The 17,983-nt window shown below is 40.3% G+C and overlaps 1 protein-coding gene across 3 annotated transcripts in view; it reads left to right on the top strand.

The window, feature by feature from the left end:
- Positions 1-17,749, top strand: part of ERC1 (ELKS/RAB6-interacting/CAST family member 1) — a 288,678-nt gene extending 270,929 nt beyond the window's left edge. For 2 of the 3 annotated variants that reach the window (XM_065742565.1, XM_065742566.1), the window contains exons 18-19: positions 2,280-2,468; positions 14,297-17,749. In XM_065742565.1, coding sequence (XP_065598637.1) covers positions 2,280-2,468; positions 14,297-14,434 — 327 coding nt within the window. In that variant the 3' untranslated portion in view covers positions 14,435-17,749. Of the gene's footprint in view, positions 1-2,279; positions 2,469-14,296 lie in introns of those variants that run through there. The other variant, XM_065742567.1, reaches the window with a different exon arrangement.
- Positions 17,750-17,983: the final 234 nt, after the last annotated feature.

Raw genomic sequence — 17,983 nt, 5'->3', positions numbered from 1 at the left:
CTGTGTGGGAAGCACAGTGCCTTTTGCAAATTGTATCGTTCAAATTAGATATGGCAGGAACGCAGATAGAAGGGCATTTCCTACTTGACTGGCAGGCTTTAATGGATCCCAAGTGAGAGAAATGATTGCTCTGAGAACAGCTTTGGGAGCGCTGCTACTTAAGAACTTTCACACGCCTCATTTGGCCTACTTCCAGAGAGGGAGGAACGTGCCACTCAAGGTAAGGGGGCAGAGAGAACATCCCTGAGCAATCAGATTCAGCTCTTGCATTAAAGTCTTCCATCACTACTAGCTAGAGAGCTGTGCTTTCTCTTTGTCACAGCCAGGAATGTTGGCAAGTCTTGCTCTTTGCAGATCTGAAGGATCTGCATGTCTGACGGATGTTGAATAGACTGTGGTACCTGAAAGAGAATACAAGGCAGCTGCTGTGTTTTTTGGACAGCTAGTTATCAGACATTGACTACCTCATTTTCACATTTTAATAAAAGCAGACATTTCTCAGGGTATTCCATCATTCTCCCCTCTGTGGGCAAACCAATTAGTAGGATAGGAAAGACACCAGTTAAATGAGAAACATCACGTATTTTTAAACATGTAAAGTCTGTGCAGTTTCAGATTGTAATCTCAGTGATCTTAATTATAAGAAATCGGGACAGGTAGTGCACATTCACCGAAGAACCAAAGTTGACAGGTGTAGTTGGTTAAAGACAGGTGTACTAGTGATGGAATTGAAGCATGACTGTGCTGATGCTGCTGAAATATCCCTTCTCGTTGCCCTGTACAAGAGAGCAGCATTCCGCCCTACTGCAATTTGAAGGCTTGCTGCATCAAATTGTATTTAAACACATGCACACAACAGCAAACAGAGCTTGCCCTGAGGCCACACATAGCAGTAGGGTTTATAATAAGTGAGTGAGCTTACTCTCTCTGCAGGTCTCTTGTCCATCCCCTCTGCCCCAGCGCCGTCTCAGCGGTGTCTCTGGCGTGGGCTGCCAAGCACAGCTGGCTCTCAGTGGGACAAGCAGTTTGACATTAGTTAGCTGCTTAGCCACTGCTCTCAGATCCTCTCGCTCTACAGAAATTAATCCATGTAGAACAGCGTTAGAAACAAAATAAGTTAGCCCTGACAGCCTTATTAAAAGGGCTCGAAGCCAGAGGCTTTGTTGAAAGTGGTGCCAGCACCCTGTTTCTGTTGACTCAGAGATTATCTCACTCCTTATTCATTAGCGGGGTCAGAGGTGTCCTATTGAAAAGATATCCCCGGCTGCTAACAGAGAGCAGGTGCAGCCCCTGCCTGGGAGCACAAAGCCAGGCTGCCAGCACTGTGACCAGGCTCCCTAGCTCTCAGAGCTGGGGCATCACTGTGCGTAGCTTCAGCACCGTTTGATGGAGCAGAAGCCTGAAGCCTGGTTCTTTGATCTGCTGCAAACCTTAGAGACAAAGTTTTGTATTCTGCACTTTGGAATATATATCTATTTTGGTGAGCACATTTTTTTGGTAAAACAAATGAAAAACGGCTCTTCTGAGAGATTTAGTGGGAACTGGATGATTGCAGGGGTTGCAATGAGGAAAAAAAGATTAGATACAGAAATTCAGATTAGGTAATGTAAAATGAAATAAAACAGTACTTAATTAGAGTTCTTTGATTTTATTTTTTAGCATGTTGTATAGAATCTGTCTTGCATAAGATCATCACCTCTTCAAAACTGTAGAAGACTTTGCGGTTAGGATACCACTTTCTGTGGTTTCTCCAGCAGAGCGGTGTTCATCTTAGAAACAAGCAACTTTACATCATTAGAAATTTCTTTCTTTGAAATGTGTTTAATGTGTACATACGTAACAATGAAACGTTTGTAAAATGAAGTAGAATCTGTATCTCTATTGCCTTTGTTGTTGACGGGCACCTTTTATCAGAAGAATAAATTTTCTTTAAAGAAGGGATTTGAGATAGATGAATGAAGTCCTCCTGGATAATCAATAGACTTAATCCATTTAATTAATACCACATCATTTTTCCCCCTGTATCGTTATTTTCAGGTATCAGTAAGATGGTTGTCATCACCACATCCCCTTTACCTGATGTATATCATTTCTATCTGTCTCTGTTCTGTATGGCTGCAGGCACACAGGATAGGAATACTGCAGAGAGGCAGTGTTTGTGTCCTTTTCAGTAGGAAGCTGAATAAGACTGTAAGCTAATCACTGATCTTTGCTTTCACCACTGCTTGTGTCTCAGACATCTTGGACCATTCCTCACTACTTCCGTTCTCTTATTTCAGATAATTCAACCCCTCTTAGAACTTGATCAGAATCGCAGCAAGTTGAAGTTGTACATTGGACATCTGACAGCCCTCTGCCATGACCGTGACCCCTTGATTCTGCGTGGACTCACCCCACCAGCTTCCTACCACTTGGATGATGACCGGGCAGCTTGGGAGAAAGAGCTGCAGAAGATGACCCAGGAGCAGGTGAGTCTGTGGTCTGAAGCTCTGAACAAAGGCCTGAAATGTTCACATAGGTCACATGTAAACATATGCCGCACCAAAACATTGTGAAATCATGCCATGAGTGGTGACAACAGCCAGCAAAGATCCACTGTTCAACCGATGGAAAAAGTGAATACTTCTTGAAATCCTTGGCATTTGATATTTATTGTGGAATTTTATTTGCTCTTGTATCTGTATTTGAGAACTTAAACTTAGGCAGTCATGGAAATTATAACTGCAGGATACCACTTTTGCCAGTTTTTGACTACTAACAGATTTTAGCTGTTCTTTATAATTTAACATAGACATAGGGATCTTAAATCTTTTCCTAATGACACAAATCATTTCTATTTTAATTGGCATATTTTTATGAATCACCCTCTTTATGTAAATGTATGCAATGTCTTTATCATCTGCAACAGTATATTCTGCCAGTACTTTCTTCTGCTTTTTTCTATTACCCCCTTGCCCAGATAATCACAGAATCACAAATTTGTAGGGGTTGGAAGGGACCTCTACAGATCATCAAGTCCAACCTCCCTGCCAAGGCAGTTCCCCAGACCAGGTTGCACAAGTAGGCATCCAGGCGGGTCTTGAATGTCTCTAGAGGAGACTCCACCACCTCTCTGGGCAACCTGTTAACTCACTTCAGATTTGACCCCGGGTACAAAGTACAGTAACATATACATGCCTGCATGCACACATGCACACGTGCACACACACGCACTCATACACACAGAGTGTCTTCAGAAGTCCAACTGTGTGTTTCTGAGAGTTGTAGAATACAGAACTGAAAGAGCTTAATAATGGCCTCTCTGATGAAGTCATTACAGAGACTGCCAATCTAGCTATAATTCAACTACAGAAATAATCTTCCATTCTCCCAACTCTAGTGATGTCTTTCTTTCCTTAATCCCTTCCTGACAGTTTTTATCTCTTGTTTCATACTGTAATTGATCACTCCCCACAATCTTTTTTTCTCGTTCCTTCATATTTCAACCCTTTAATTTTTACTCCTGTATTACAAATACATTAGGTAAACTCATATAAGTGGTATGTGACTACTTTTGTTCTTTCGAATTTTTGGATTACAATGCCAATTCTACTAAATTATTCACTACCGTATGTGTACAGCAAACTCTACCTAGTATGTACAGAAACTAGTGTAAGGCCTGTGTAATTAAAAGGGGTTTTGCAGGTCAGTGAACACTATATTGCATCTTACCTGAATGCTTCAGTTCTGGTATTCTTCTTTTATGATGCTTAAGCTCGCATCCTTCAACTCAAGGCTCATTTTTAATTCAAAAGTTTGAGACAGCAGCTCAGAAACTAAATTACAGGAAGCCAACAGAAGTGTATCTAGCAATTTAGAAAGAAGACCAGACCTCTAATGATAAATATGTCTGTAACAGGATTTAGATGGTACAAGACAGTTAGTCTCTGTCTTTCTACCTATCTTCATACATTTTCTTGATTCAGCATGTGCTGTTTTCCTCACTTGATATCTACATTTGTCTCTATAGGCTTGGCACATTCTTTTTTCCTGCAGAGCCTGCTATCCCCTACGCACTAAGTCAGCATTTTTTTGTCTCTGGAATTCTGTACTCACTGATCCAGGATTAAAAGTTTTTCAGTATAACACATGCCATCATTTTGAACGGTATTGTGTTTTAGGGTGGGATGAAGCATTGGTTGGCAAATCCTGCAGCACGTATGGGGGGCCATCTCTGAAAAAAAAAAAAAAAAAAACCAACAAATAAAGGCTGCATGTGAGCCAAGTTTGGATCCCTGAAATAAATGTACTAGTCTGATATAGCCATTGTGATCTCTGAATATAATCAGAATCTATGGGCCCAAGTAGGAAGGTCCTACAGGACAGGCTGGAAGGCTGGGCTGATACCTGTGGGATGAAGTTCAACATGACCAAGTGCTGGGTCATGAACTTTAGTCACAACAACCCCATGCAATGTTACAGTCTTCATGCATTTTGGTTAGAAGACTGCAGAGGTAAAGGACCTGGGGCTGTTTGTCAGTGGTTGGCTGAACATGAGCCAGCAGTGTGCCCAGGTGGCTAAGAAGGCCAACGGCAACCTGGCTTGTATCAGAAATAGTACAGCCAGGTGTTTCAGAACAGTACATATGCTGTACTAGGGAACATGGTTTAATGGGCAGTATTGGTGGTAGGTGGATGGTTGGCCTATACGATCTTAAAGCTCTTTTCTAACCTTTGCAATTCTATGATTCTATAATCTTCTAGGATTTGGGTCAATGAACCTTGTGGGTCCCTTCCAACTTGAGATATTCTATGATTATATGTTCTAGAGACATAGGTAGAGAAAATAGGAAAGGCTTTCTTTCGCAAGACCTCCAGAATAGATGGTCTGTGGAAACATCATCTGTTCTTTCTAGTTCTTTGTACTGTTCTCATAAACCTTTGCCAGCCCACTAGCAACATTTATGTGTTACACACTGAAGTGTTCAAGTGTAAATAGTGAGAAAATTATTTATCTAAGTTGTCTTATAGAAGATAAAAAATACATTTTCTATCCCCTCTCATTATTATCTTAATTCTGCATTACTATCCCCTCATTTGTTAAAAGTAGTTACTCCATTTGTGATTCCCACGCACAATTAATATTTGCTAAAATAAAATGTAGCAGACCCTTCTGCTTTCCCATGCTCACTTAGATTGTATTTAACAAACTTCAGTTGAAAAATACAAACTAATGATATATTTCAATTTACAAAGCACATTTTTCACTTATGTCTGCAGAGCATTTCTGCTTCTGACTGCAGAATTTCCTTTGTGTTTAAAGGATTCCCATGGGGGGAGAAATCAGTTCTCCAGATTTGCAGAAGCCTGTGACAGAATGCCCATTTTGCATCTTTGGAATTTTAATGACTTTTGTAAATTACTTCAAATCCAGTGCATTAAATTCACTCCTGTCCCTTCTAATATGATCTTTTGTAGATAATGCTTCACAAGCCTCAGTGGGAAAAAATTAATCCTCTTGAATGTTAAGAAGTGTTAACATTGCTAGGGAGGATACATTTAACTAAAGACCAATGATGTTTAAGAATGATGCCAATATATCCACTTCTCACCAATGAGATGATTTGGGGTGGTTTTTTTTTGTGTGTTTTTGTTAGGCTGGTTTGTTTTCAGTGCTTTAAAAATAAATAAATAAGTAGTGGAGAAATGATTTTTATACTGTTGGTTTTGGAGCTGTGATTTCCCGCTCCACCAACTATTACTGGGGAAGTGCTGTGTTGTGTTTCAGTATTTTGCAGGTCTTTTGTACCTGCTGGACAGGCCCAGATACAAACAGAAATAGTTTTCTGTGACTTCTTTTCATAGGTAAAGCTAGTGTACAAGGTAGATTTTTATTCTTCTGGCACATCCACAGTGACCCACAGAAACTCATGTACAAGTCATTGTTGGAAAAGCATCTGCCATGGTTCTCAAGGGAATATGTTGCTGGATTAATAACTTCATAGTCTCCAAAAATGTTATCGATAATTGGTCCCTCTCATGTATAACAGTTTCTTCATGCTGCCCTTGAGTTCAGCTGTATTTCTTAGTGGCTTCAATTGATTTTAATCAGAATATGTGGCCAGAATGCTATATAATTATTTGTTGTTGGCATTTTTTCAAAGGCGTTTTGTAAAGTTGAGTTACGGTAGTGAAATTTTGTTCTGTCTTTACTGAAGGCCCAAAGGCAAAACTTTATGAATGTACGATATCTCAAAAACTAATGTAAACAGGGTATACTAAGTTGTGGACAAGTGGGGAACCTACAGTGCTTGGAACCATGTCATTAAGTTATTATTTTGGTGAAAAATATTCCTTTGAGTCAGTTCTGACCCAGTATTCCCAAACATTTCAACCAATGCTGTTTCTGGAACTGTCCTCCTTCAACCGGTTCGTGTCCTCTTCAACTTTACTTATAAAATTGGAGTTACCAGAAGGAAGGATGAACGTTCCAAAACTTGACCCTGAGAAATAAAAATTCCATTCATTTATTGTAAATAGTTGCATTACCCTAGCAATTTCTATTAAATACAATATTTTCTTGCACTTTGTCCTAGGCATATCATTATGTTAATATTCTTGGGCTCTGTAGAACTTCTGCTACGTTTCACATTTCAGATGGTTGCCCTGAAGTGAGGGATTTTGTTCCTGTATGAAAGGAAATAACATTAAGAACATAATGACATGTTCCACATTTTTATTTACAGTTCAGTTTTTGTTTTGTTTTGTTTTGTTTTTTCTTATCTTCACAAAAGGAAAGAGTGGAGAAGAAGCAGGGACTTGATGAAAACCATCATTTATGTTTTGGTGGTGGTGTGCTGCACTGTGGCTGGAAAGCAGCTATGTAAGAAAGTAAAAAGACAACCAAATAGAGCAACCAGATATTAGTAACAGGCAACAGTGCTTATTCCATTACTAGCTTAACCAGTGTTATAAATGTTTCTCATAACTTCAAAAACAGCTCTCACTATTTTGGAGAGATGTTTTTATTTTCAACAGGTCCTACAGTGAAGGACATTCTAAAAGAATACTTGCTTTTGCAGAAAAGGACCTATCTGGTAAAAAATAATTTCCTTAATCCTGGGAGCAGGAGGACACAGCCACCTTTGACATGTCCAAGCTTTATCCTGGCTGTTTCTGTCAGCCCCCAGGCACCTTTCTTTTTGCATGATTGACCTCTTCCCAGAGGTGTTTCCAGCACCATTTGCACTGTGACCTGGGGACCAACAGCAGCCTATAGGAGCTGGGAAGGTTCATTTCCATGAGATACTCTCTCAGTAGACACTTGTGATGGAAGGCTGTCCCACAGCACTACTGACACTGTGTTGTACCTATGACCGCCATGAGTTGAGAGGAAGAGCCACTGTAGTGAAGCAAGATTTTCCCTTCTCCCTGTCTACTGGCTTCAGCCAAAGCACACACCATCTTGGGTTCCTACTTACTAACCCACTCAGAAGTCAGGAGTTTCTGTTGTGCTCAGCCACTCAAAGCAGAGGAAGGAGAAAGGTGATGATGTAGCTTCCCTGTATCAGCCACAACCTGCTGCATCAGCACACCAGTCATGACACCATACATAATTCACATTTCACTCTCAGCCAAGTTAGTGTTCAGTTTTTCATACAGGATACCAGACTGCATGTAGGTAGCTTTAAAATTCAGTTTTAAAATTGAATATATGCCTGGTGAATTTTAAAAATATCAAACACATTTTATCATACAAACTATTCTAAGCGGGGTAAACTTAACTCTAAATTACAAATCGCTATTTGATCTACTTCCTGTATGCTTCTTTGTTTACAGTCCTTTTGTGTCCCTACATCTGTATCATCTGTGAGAGATTACTCAACTTATTTAGTTTCTGTAAGGAAATTACTTTGTGGTTTGGCATTTAGCAATTCTAAATTACTGCATTACTTCAGAGTTTACCCTGTCTTCCTTCTCAGACTGCTCTTCCATTAGCTTGTTATCTTCCCCACCTGATTTATGTCATTTATTTTTAATTTGTAGTCTTATGGGAATGCATAATGTATTTTAAAATTAAACAGCCCACTTCTGGTCTCTGTTAGAAATTAGAAGTAATAATTGCAACAATTTATACTTCTTTATATATATAACAACTTATTTGCTGACTTTAGCTGGGTAAATAATGGATACAGGAACTCCCTAAAATTATTACATTGCAGAGCATTTTAAGCCTTCGTATTAAATTAATGTTTTGGGTGAGGGTGAGAACTAGGGATCGATGTCATGATTCTTAAGTACTAACTGAAATCACAAACACTATCCGTTTGCAGATTCTGCTGTAACAGCATCCGTTTGTATATGTGCATTGAAGTACTACTGTTAATTTCAATGAAAATGTGTACTTTCAATCAATAACGTCAATTATTCCTACCTTGGAAAGAAATACAAAGGGAAAAACATTGCTTTCAGGATGAGGCCAGGTGTTTTGTGGGGGAGTGCCTAACATTTCCTGTAGCGTCATTTCAACAGTCTCTACAAGCAGATGATGTACCAGCCTGAGCCGTTACCTGATTTTTTCAAGGGAGCTCACCTCTCCATACTTATTATTTACAAGTTCTGTTATTCTGTGCCTTGCTTGGATACTACACTCCTTGTGGAGGTTTTCTGCAGCATTTCATGTCATGGAACATGGCTATGGATAGTGGCTGGTTGTGCAGAGGGATGCTGGGGAGGCCTCTGGGGAAGTCCTTCATGCGTAAAGGGAACACTTAACAAGATTCCTTTTCAAAACTTTTAAGATATGACATACAGGAGAGTTTTTTTAACATCATGAGACAGTTATCAGTCGCTGCCTTGAATAATAGTGCAGAGTTCCTATGGAGCACTGAAGCCTCATTCACCGACAGAGGAGCGAAGGGATGAGGTAGAGTTGCAGAATGAAGTAATTGCAGTGCCTTGGCATCTTGCTTTCCAAGAGTAAGCTGACTTATAGGGTAATGTTTAACAACTGAACCACAGGATATAGCTGCGTAACTCCTTTTCAGTCCCTGTAAGATGCCCAACAGTAAGCTGTTCAGGCTGTGAGGGCTGTGGGGTCTGCCTATCTCAGGTATGTGCAGTCTGCAGGTAGCTCTATGATATGGGCTAACATTACTCTGTTCCGCTTAGCCACAGAGTAAGAGCATTCATTTTCATATCATTTGCAGTAGAATTTATTATTTTATTTATTATTACTTATTTTACCTTAATAGAACATTCTCCTCCAGCGGTAAAATGACCACTGTTGATAAAGGATGTTCTCTGCAAGTGCACAATTTGCAGGCAAACTTCTCCATCCAAATCAATGTATAACTTACAGATAATTATTTAATGCCTTCCTCCCATTTATATCCTTTTAAAACTCATATACAACCAATGAGGTAATATCATTTCTGCTCTTAGCAAAGCTTAGAGATGCTCAGGGATGAAGGATAAATCACACGTACAACATTTTTCAAATGCATACTGCAGTAGCCCTCAACCAATCTGTAAGGGTGTTTTTCTCAAAATTGGTTGTGAAATCTGAGTGCATTTAGATATATTTAAAACGTATTTTTCATGCTTACATTACTTTAAAAAGGCAAGTCAGAATGCTTTGTTTGAAACCTTAAGTGAATATATATTTTTAATATTTGATAAAAGGAAAAAAAACAAGTTATAGAAAGAGCAAAAAACAGTCTAATTTATATATATATATATATAAATGTACTTAAAAACAAAAGAAAGGATTGGCAGACAGATTTCCACATTCCTAGTCCTTTCTTTTGTCCCTTTTACAAGTCTAATAGAGTTGAGAAATAAAGGATTGTGCGTAATTGGCTCTCAATACTTCAAATGTACATATTTAGACTGGTACGTCTGGAAAGATGCAAAAGCTGCTAACCATTTGCCTGAGATACACCATAGTTTAACTTATTTTCAGACAAAGCAGAGGCTAAGATTAAATCAGTTGAATTTCTTTTTCTTGCTTATTTCTGTTATTTTAAGCTCTAAATGTGTTTTTCAGACTAGCCACAGTCTGATCCAGGAGCACCTGAATTTTCAGGGAAGCATAATTACAGATCCTGGCACTGTAGCCTTATACAAGTCTGGCAGTCAACTTGCCTTTTGTGTGGCTCTGCTAGCACTTCATAACCTACATCCAGTTTTATTGTCTATAGCCAGAACTCATCTGTATGAATGAGATACAGCTTTATTTTGATTTGCCATTTTTTTTCATCAGCAGAATTATTGCTTTGCGTAGAGAACTTCTTCCATATCTATAAATTTAGAAGATTCTTAGCTTAATGTTGCCCTGTATACATTATGGGATAAGAAAAGGCCATTGGGATTCTGCAGAGCAATGCTGTGGTTCACCTGGTAAAATCACAGCATTGTATTTCTTATTTATAAGTTAATTTCCCTCCAAATGTCAATTAATCTTTAAATAACTTCAGGAATATCATGGATCGGAGAAGTACAAATGCAAGATAAATTCACCTTTAATTATTATTATTCGCTAATGGAGTTAAACTATGAGTGGCAAAGTATTCCTATCATGACTTGCTCTAAACCCAGGAAAGCAACCGTGGTGAATGGTGTCTGAATCTATTGCAGGTTATCTGCAAGTGTGCATTCCCCTGAGACACCAAAGGTCCTTTCTGTTCTTCTATCCCTAGATAAAGTATAAATACCATGAGACACTTCTAGAGACTTTTCTGTCCCTTTCTTTCCGAGTTGCTTACTTTTACTTGTCATCAAGTAGGCATATCAACGTATCTGGCCTTGTCTCCTTTTTTTTTTTCTGACATTTTTATGAGGCAAGCGGATGACAAAATGCCATCTGAAAACACGGCTAGCACTCCTTTATTTTCACAGGAAAAATGCCATGGGGAAGATAGTACTGTTTCCGTTTGCACTCAACACATTCTGGGAAACAAGGAGCAGAACTGATAGTGATAATTTTAAATAAATTCCCTAATTTTTGGACTGACAGACATCTAGGTGGATCCATTTATACCACAGAGAACTGGATGTACACCATTAAGAAGCTTGTCTGGTTGAGGAGTGACGTATGCTTCTCACAGCTGTTCCTGAGAGGAGTGATGTAAACAGAGATGACACAGATGATGCAGAAATGCTGTAACCAGCCACACAGTCAATTAAGATGGCTTTGTTTAAGTAGAAGTACCATTATTAAACTTAGATGTTCTGAAACTAGCTAACTCCATGCAAGGCTATCACTGCTGCTTTTTTCAAATGTTTCATCACAGACATCTGCCAGACAGCTGCATAGACTTTCTGTCTGTGCTAATTTACAAAGTATTATTGCTTGCCTTCAGCATACAGAGCAGTCTCCTCTTGATGGCCCAAAACTTATTTTTTGGAAGTAATTTCTCCATCTGGTTAAGTTTGTTACTTTTGTTCGATTGCATTTGATTTATTTCAGCTTTGGTGTGGGCTTATGTTGTTGATCTTCTCTTGATTTTATAAGGAGTCTTCGTAATACACATACTTTCACATAAATTAACGGCACAGCAAGGAACTGAGTCACTGGCTTTGCAGCGCTGCTTGGCTGAAGACAACAGCCTGCAGGATTCCCCCTTGCCCACCAACCTCCCTTCACCTCTGAAGGTTAATCTCCTTGAGGTGCTTTGGTATTCTGCTGCTTTTTCAAATCACTTTGTCCTTTTCTGGAGCTTCACCTGTGAGACTTAGCTGGGCTACCTGGAGGACAGCCCTGCTCAGGGTGGTGGAGCAAGGCTGGAGGACCAGGCCCACGTCAGCCAGACCCTGTTTCCCTGCTAACAGTGCCCTCTCCTGGTCCTCTTCTGGTGGCTCGGGAGCCTGGAACGGACTCCTGCATGCAGACTGATGAAGAAAAGGAGAATAGCATCAATTGCTGTTCTCCTGTTGCTCCAAGTCTTAACTAGCCTCCACAACCCTACTGCTGAATGGCACCATCAAATCGTTGCTCTGGCCCCAGAAGCCAAGAATGCCCGTGCCTCAGAGTTCTGCATTAAATCCAGCCCCATGAGTTTCCCAGCAGTAAGTGGCTTGGGCTATGTGAATTGCTGGAGTTTCACTAGACTGAGCAACCAGAGACTTAGGACATAGCTCCTTAGACCGCATCTCCTGGTTTTTCATCTGTGGCACTGCTCCTGGCTGGCTGTGCCTTTCATTCCTGCTTGCTAACTGGACCTCTCCTAGGCAAATTTCCAACTAACAGCTCTGCCAGGCTGCTGGAATCAAGCTAATCGCAGACCTGCAGCGTGCCCTTCCTGAGCCATGATGGGTTACTGCTGAATTCCCTCCCTGCTCCCTTGAGACCTCTCACAGCCCCAAGTACTCCCCTCCCGCTCATTTTCCCCTTCCCCAGCTCATGTCGTTCTGCAGAGCAGGATCAGGTTGCTTTTGCATTGTGATTCTTGGCATCAGCCCCTCTCAGATTCATATAGCTGAGCTGTGAGTGCACCAGCCAGTAGGAACAAAGCACATAAGAGCACATTAAACTAACATTCAGCACGCAAAGCCCAAATAATTTAGTATATGCTACCCTGCCTAGTAAAGGGAGCAGTGAAGCTTGCTTACCCTTTTAATTTCCTTTCTCTCACTTTTGTCTACAAAAGCCTATACCATAAGTTCTTGAAAACCATTTGTGTTTATTCTGTAGTGACTCTCAGACTGTTTGTTTTCATGCAGTATTTCTTGCAGTGACACTGCAGCAATCTCCCATGCTTTGCTTGACGCCATCACTGAGCACAGACATCCTATCTGATTAGAAATTTAATTGTAGGAATGTAACTTTTCCCTCTGCTTGTGCTCTTACTGAGGTAAACTGATCTCTTTTGTCCTGCTGCCTGACAGCTGTCTCTTTGTAACACTTAAAACAAGCAGCATTACAAAAGTACAAAATATAGATCAATGTAGGCAGGTAACCAGGTATCCCTTCACAGATGAAAAATCCCAGTGTGACATTCTTTCCATGTCACACATGAACGCAATAGAGTTCCAGTAAAAATATTAATAACTCAAGAATAAGCTCTGTTGCAAGACTTCCAGGTAATATTAGAAATTCAACAAATCAAACTTAAAAGAAGGTTCAAAAATAGATAAGCTAGTTGCTACAGCAGCTCAAAATAACAAAACTTTAAATGCAAAAGTTTGCAGTGAACTTCAGACCCTTTTAAGAAGTGTATGTACCTGCTACAAATACGCTCATCTTACATTCAGAAGGAATGAATTAGGAGAAACATTATCACTGATAAAACAGAGCAGGCTTTTCCTATATAGGTATGCTTGAAATCTTATCGATATGCTTGAAAGCTTATCCAGTCTATTTAACTATGTCTTCAGGTCTGGTAAGAGATGTTGATTCTCCTTGTTGTTAGATCCTCAGATTGTTGTGACTACAGTAATCCCTTAATGCTTCCACAAATTACAACCTTACTTGGGATTCTCCTGTGCAGTTCACAGGCTAGCATGGGCTTTATCAATTCCGTGTTGCATAAACAGGTTACTGAAGGCAGATGTTTCCTGCTGTTCACTAAGACATTGGGCCCCTAGTTATGGCAGTGCCATTAGATTCAGAGCTAAAAGCCACGTTCACATAAACTCCATCATGTTGTGTACTGTGGTTTGTAACGCTGTCTGTTGGACAAACAGTTTGTGGACAATACAAAGAATGAATAAGGTAATGTTTTCAAGTTTCGTGTCTCATTCTGAGCCAATTACTCTGAACATGTAATCCAATAGAAAATGTGTAGTTTTCTTAGTAAACAAAAAGAATGTATGCTCCACCGCAATTCTGTATGGCGATCTTATGACTGAGTTAAGAAGCACAGTATCTGAAAGTTATTTTTTCCACAGACAAATCAGAATACTAGTTGACATTGAGTGTATTAGGTAAGGGTTCATAATATTTCTATTGATTTCATGTAGGAAGCAATTCTGACGTTAATATGTCCTATTATCCATTAATAAAAGTCAAGTTAATAGATATACTAGCAAAATAATGTAATTTTTTCTGGAGTGCAGTTGCTTTCAGAGTAACATTCTACAGAGGATGCTTTGCAGATATTAATCATAAAACAATGTACTGAGGAGGAGTTAAGGCACTTAGTTTTCGCGTGCTGACATGGCTGTAACTGGGAATGCACACTGTGTGGTGCATTCTGCTAGCTGCCTTCCTAAAGCTGATGTTTTAGCTAAGAGCTGAGCCTGCTAGGCAGGACTCACTGTGTTGTGAACATGCATAATAGCAAAGAATGACTGTACTCGTGTGTGTTTCTTGCAGCTTCGTGATGAGTTGGAAAAGGGCGAGAAGGAAAGCGCAGAGCTGCAAGAGTTTGCCAACGCCATTTTGCAGCAGATAGCGGATCACTGCCCTGACATCCTGGAGCAAGTCGTCAATGCACTCGAGGAGTCGTCATGACCACGGCCACTTGCTCTGCTGGAGCAGCACACCAGTGGCCGAGCCCAGTCAGTCCAAGGAGCCATGAGAGTGGAGAGGAATGTGAAAGACAGAAAATTGAATAGAAACTTCTGGTGCACTTTTTGCAAGGAAAACAAAAACAACAACAAAAAAACACCTCTAAAAACTACACGCTCTCTAGGTTCTTCCAGTCTGTGATTAATCAGTCGTGCTTATGTTCATCTTCTCACTGCCTTTCTACTTTAGCATCCAGTTCCCCACTGACTTATTGATGGTATTGGACTTTTGGATACAGCTAAGCAGAGCTCTTCTGAGTCTCCAGAGCAAAGAGGGGATCTGCTGAATACAAGAAGTTCCAGTTCTTCATGAAGTTGCAGATGGGTAGCACTTGCCTTTTGTTCATTTATTGTTTTGTGGGGTTTTTTTTCTCATAAAAGCTGAAAGCCTCTATTTCATAGTGCTAAAAACTAAACCTGAGTATGCTCTGATTATGGCTCACAAATGGCCAGCATCAGCTAGCTAGCTTGGGTCTCGCTGCCTGTCTCAATGTTTCTTATGTTCTTACATAACATAGAGAGGAAAAGAAGGTTTCCCTATTATGTTCTGTTAGTCACTTAATCTAGCAGCTGGGAAACAAGGTAGGCATACTGGTACTTTCTGTTTACTTAACATTAATTTTTATTGTTCACTGATTTGACTCTGAAGTGCTAAGTGTGGCATATATTCAGATAACTTTTCTTGTCTGTTGGCTTCTCATTTTTCTAGCTGAGGTTGTTCTTCATAGGTCTGTATCCTCCCAGTTCTTCTTTTATAGAGTGGTCTCCCACTTCAAGCAGGTGTGCTCAACAACTCAGCCCCCAGGTTTAACTTGTATAGTTTGCCCATCACTAATCTTTCAGGCTGTAGGCTTGTAAACACCAACTGCCATCAGAATAGTCTTAGGCATTTTGTACATGAGCAAATTGCATCATTTAGCTCAAAGATATAATTTTAAAACTAATTTAGGTAAATTAGTAACACAGTTCTTACTATAATTATGAATTAATTTATTTTGGCTTAGTTTAGGTTGACAAGGAATTAGTTTGAGTTCAGACCAAGAATCTGTTCTTCTAAGGAGGAGCGTCTCTGCTGGAGTTGGCACCCAGCAGAGTAGATAGGTATAAAATCACAGCTTTTGCTAAACCAGTGCAATTCTTATATGTATATGAGAGGCCTTCATCTTGCTCCCATCCATCTTCATTGCTCATTAAAGCCCCTGCTGATAGGTAATATGACCTGAAATAGCAGGTCGGTTGGTCGTGGTAGCAATTCAGAATCCTGTTTTATGAGTAAGACTTGGGTGTTCGTTCTTGGGCTCTGCATTAACGAGGATGCATATTTTTTCCTGGCTACCAACAGTTATATGCATCTGGGGGCATCTGCAGGACAGAACCATTTAACGCGTCCCCATGTACTCCTTAAAGGAGTTTTTCCCCTTTAGCTTTCTCATATTACTAAAGAAAACAGGGGGAAGGGAAAAGGAGACCAAATAGCAACACAGCAGGCGATGAAATCTTGGTTTTCTAGTCACCAGCTAATTATGAACCCTCTGACTCCTGCAGCCATTGCTGTAACTCTGATTTTACAAGTTCTAGGAACATCAGCTGATCACAGCGTCCATCCATTGTCTGTCTCTCACTAAATTTCCCATTCAGAGCCTCCCATTCAGAGTTTAATTCCATGTGACTTAAATTTTGAGCTTAATCACTGAACTGTTATGCTAAATAAAATGTTTCAAACCCTTTCCAAATAATTAAATTTCCCACACCTTTCAAATTCATAGCATAACTCCCCTGTAGATCTTCCAAACCTTATTTTTACGCTTTGAAATGACCGATTGCTTCTAATAGAAAGGAAGTCAGCAAAAGTTTGCGTGAGGTAAGATGTATTGTCTTCTTTTCAACCACTGAAAACAGGGCAAAGCTGAAAACTTACACATCTGTAGACAATATTGGAAACTAACTAATTTGAAATGAATCACACCCTCATTCATTCTACTGTAATGATTCAGAAGAAGCAGCTGTATCCATAGCTATGTTGTCTGCTGGGGAAAAATACCTAGGTTTCCAAAGAAGCGATGGCTTGCACCTTCTCCATCTTTTGAACTGACAGTGCTTTACAAATCAGGAAATGTAACCTTAGTTCTCAGTGTAGCATTAGCCTGTGTCCAAAGACTTTTGTTGTGTTTTTTTTTTTTTTTCTCATGTAACAGGAAAGTAATGGGAACCTGAATGTTTGCAAGGGGGAAATACCGGAAGGCGTATAGACAGTGACTGTACATACCACTGAGCCATGCCTCATACCAGAACCACCCCTTTGGTCCCATTATTTGAGTCAGCACGTTTTGATAGGAGCTGTTGTTTTGAAATCTTTCCTCTTGCTTTTTCTTCATCACCCCTAATTACTCACTCAAGGAATTTAATGCTGCCTGTAAAACCATCAGGGCCATCAGCCTAACATCATCACACTGCCACCACCACTCCTGACTATCTCATTAACTTATATGGTCAAATCTCCAGCTGCCCTGGTTCCCTGCTGTAAAACAATCCCTCTTCTGTGAGAAGCTGTGGAATTTCCCTTATCGATGGTTCAAATGACTCCTGCTTGTAAACCTCTTACTGAGATGTCCCTTGATAGCGTTCGTGCTGCAGGGGAAGGGGGAGGGATGGGAGCAAGGGGTGGTCATTTCTGGCTGTTATTTCAATTCCGTTTGTGTGCTGTGTTGCCCATACATCACAGGAAAGCTCCGAGTTGGGGAGCATGGGTTCTTTCGTATCTTTAACTCAGCTGCCAGCCTGAGGCTGTGTTTCTTAGTTGGAAAGTGCTTCAGCAAAGTTGCTATCTGCAGGACCCATGCGTCTGAAACCAGGTGAATCTCACTGTTTATGCATCTCCTGGTGTCTTCCTTGATTTAATTAATTAAGCCTGGCCAGTTTTTACACTGGCCATTTGGTCTTTTATCTGCAAGTCACACACTTGCTGTTCTTCCCAGCTGGATTATTGGGCCTTTGCAAGTGTTCTTAACTACTTTTATCTTCTTCAGCTTCTACACTTGCAACTTAAACACTGGTCTTAGGCCTCAGTAAAGTACTTCGAGGGAGAGAGCAGATCTCAGTTGGGAACAGACTTCATCCAATTTGATCTCCATTGAACTATTTCAGATAATCTCTCTGATCCTGTGTGGAAATAGATCTTGTCACGGAGACTAGTTTGAGGAACTATGTGATTTGGGTGATAATGCTGGCCATGATTAAATGCTGAGTGCGACCAGTGAAAGCTTTCCTTCTTGCTTGTATGGAGTGCCACTACACTGGCCTTGGGGTAATCAATGGATTTGGTGATCCATCGAGAAACCTCCTATCAGGCATATGGCAGGAAATCCATACACGTGCACATGCCATGATGCTCATCCAGTTGCCTAACCCCCTCCAGCTCCTCTGAAATCTTACATCTAGGTGTCAGCAGCCAGGAAGATGCAGCTTCCTAGCACAACAGTCCCACAGTGCAGCA

This window comes from Cyrtonyx montezumae, unplaced genomic scaffold (assembly GCF_038088225.1).
Source record: "Cyrtonyx montezumae isolate F1298 unplaced genomic scaffold, pur_monq_1.0 scaffold_3, whole genome shotgun sequence".
Lineage (NCBI taxonomy): Eukaryota > Metazoa > Chordata > Aves > Galliformes > Odontophoridae > Cyrtonyx > Cyrtonyx montezumae.
The sequence above is the reverse complement of the archived record's forward strand: the minus strand, read 5'-3'. Positions and strand labels throughout refer to the sequence as shown.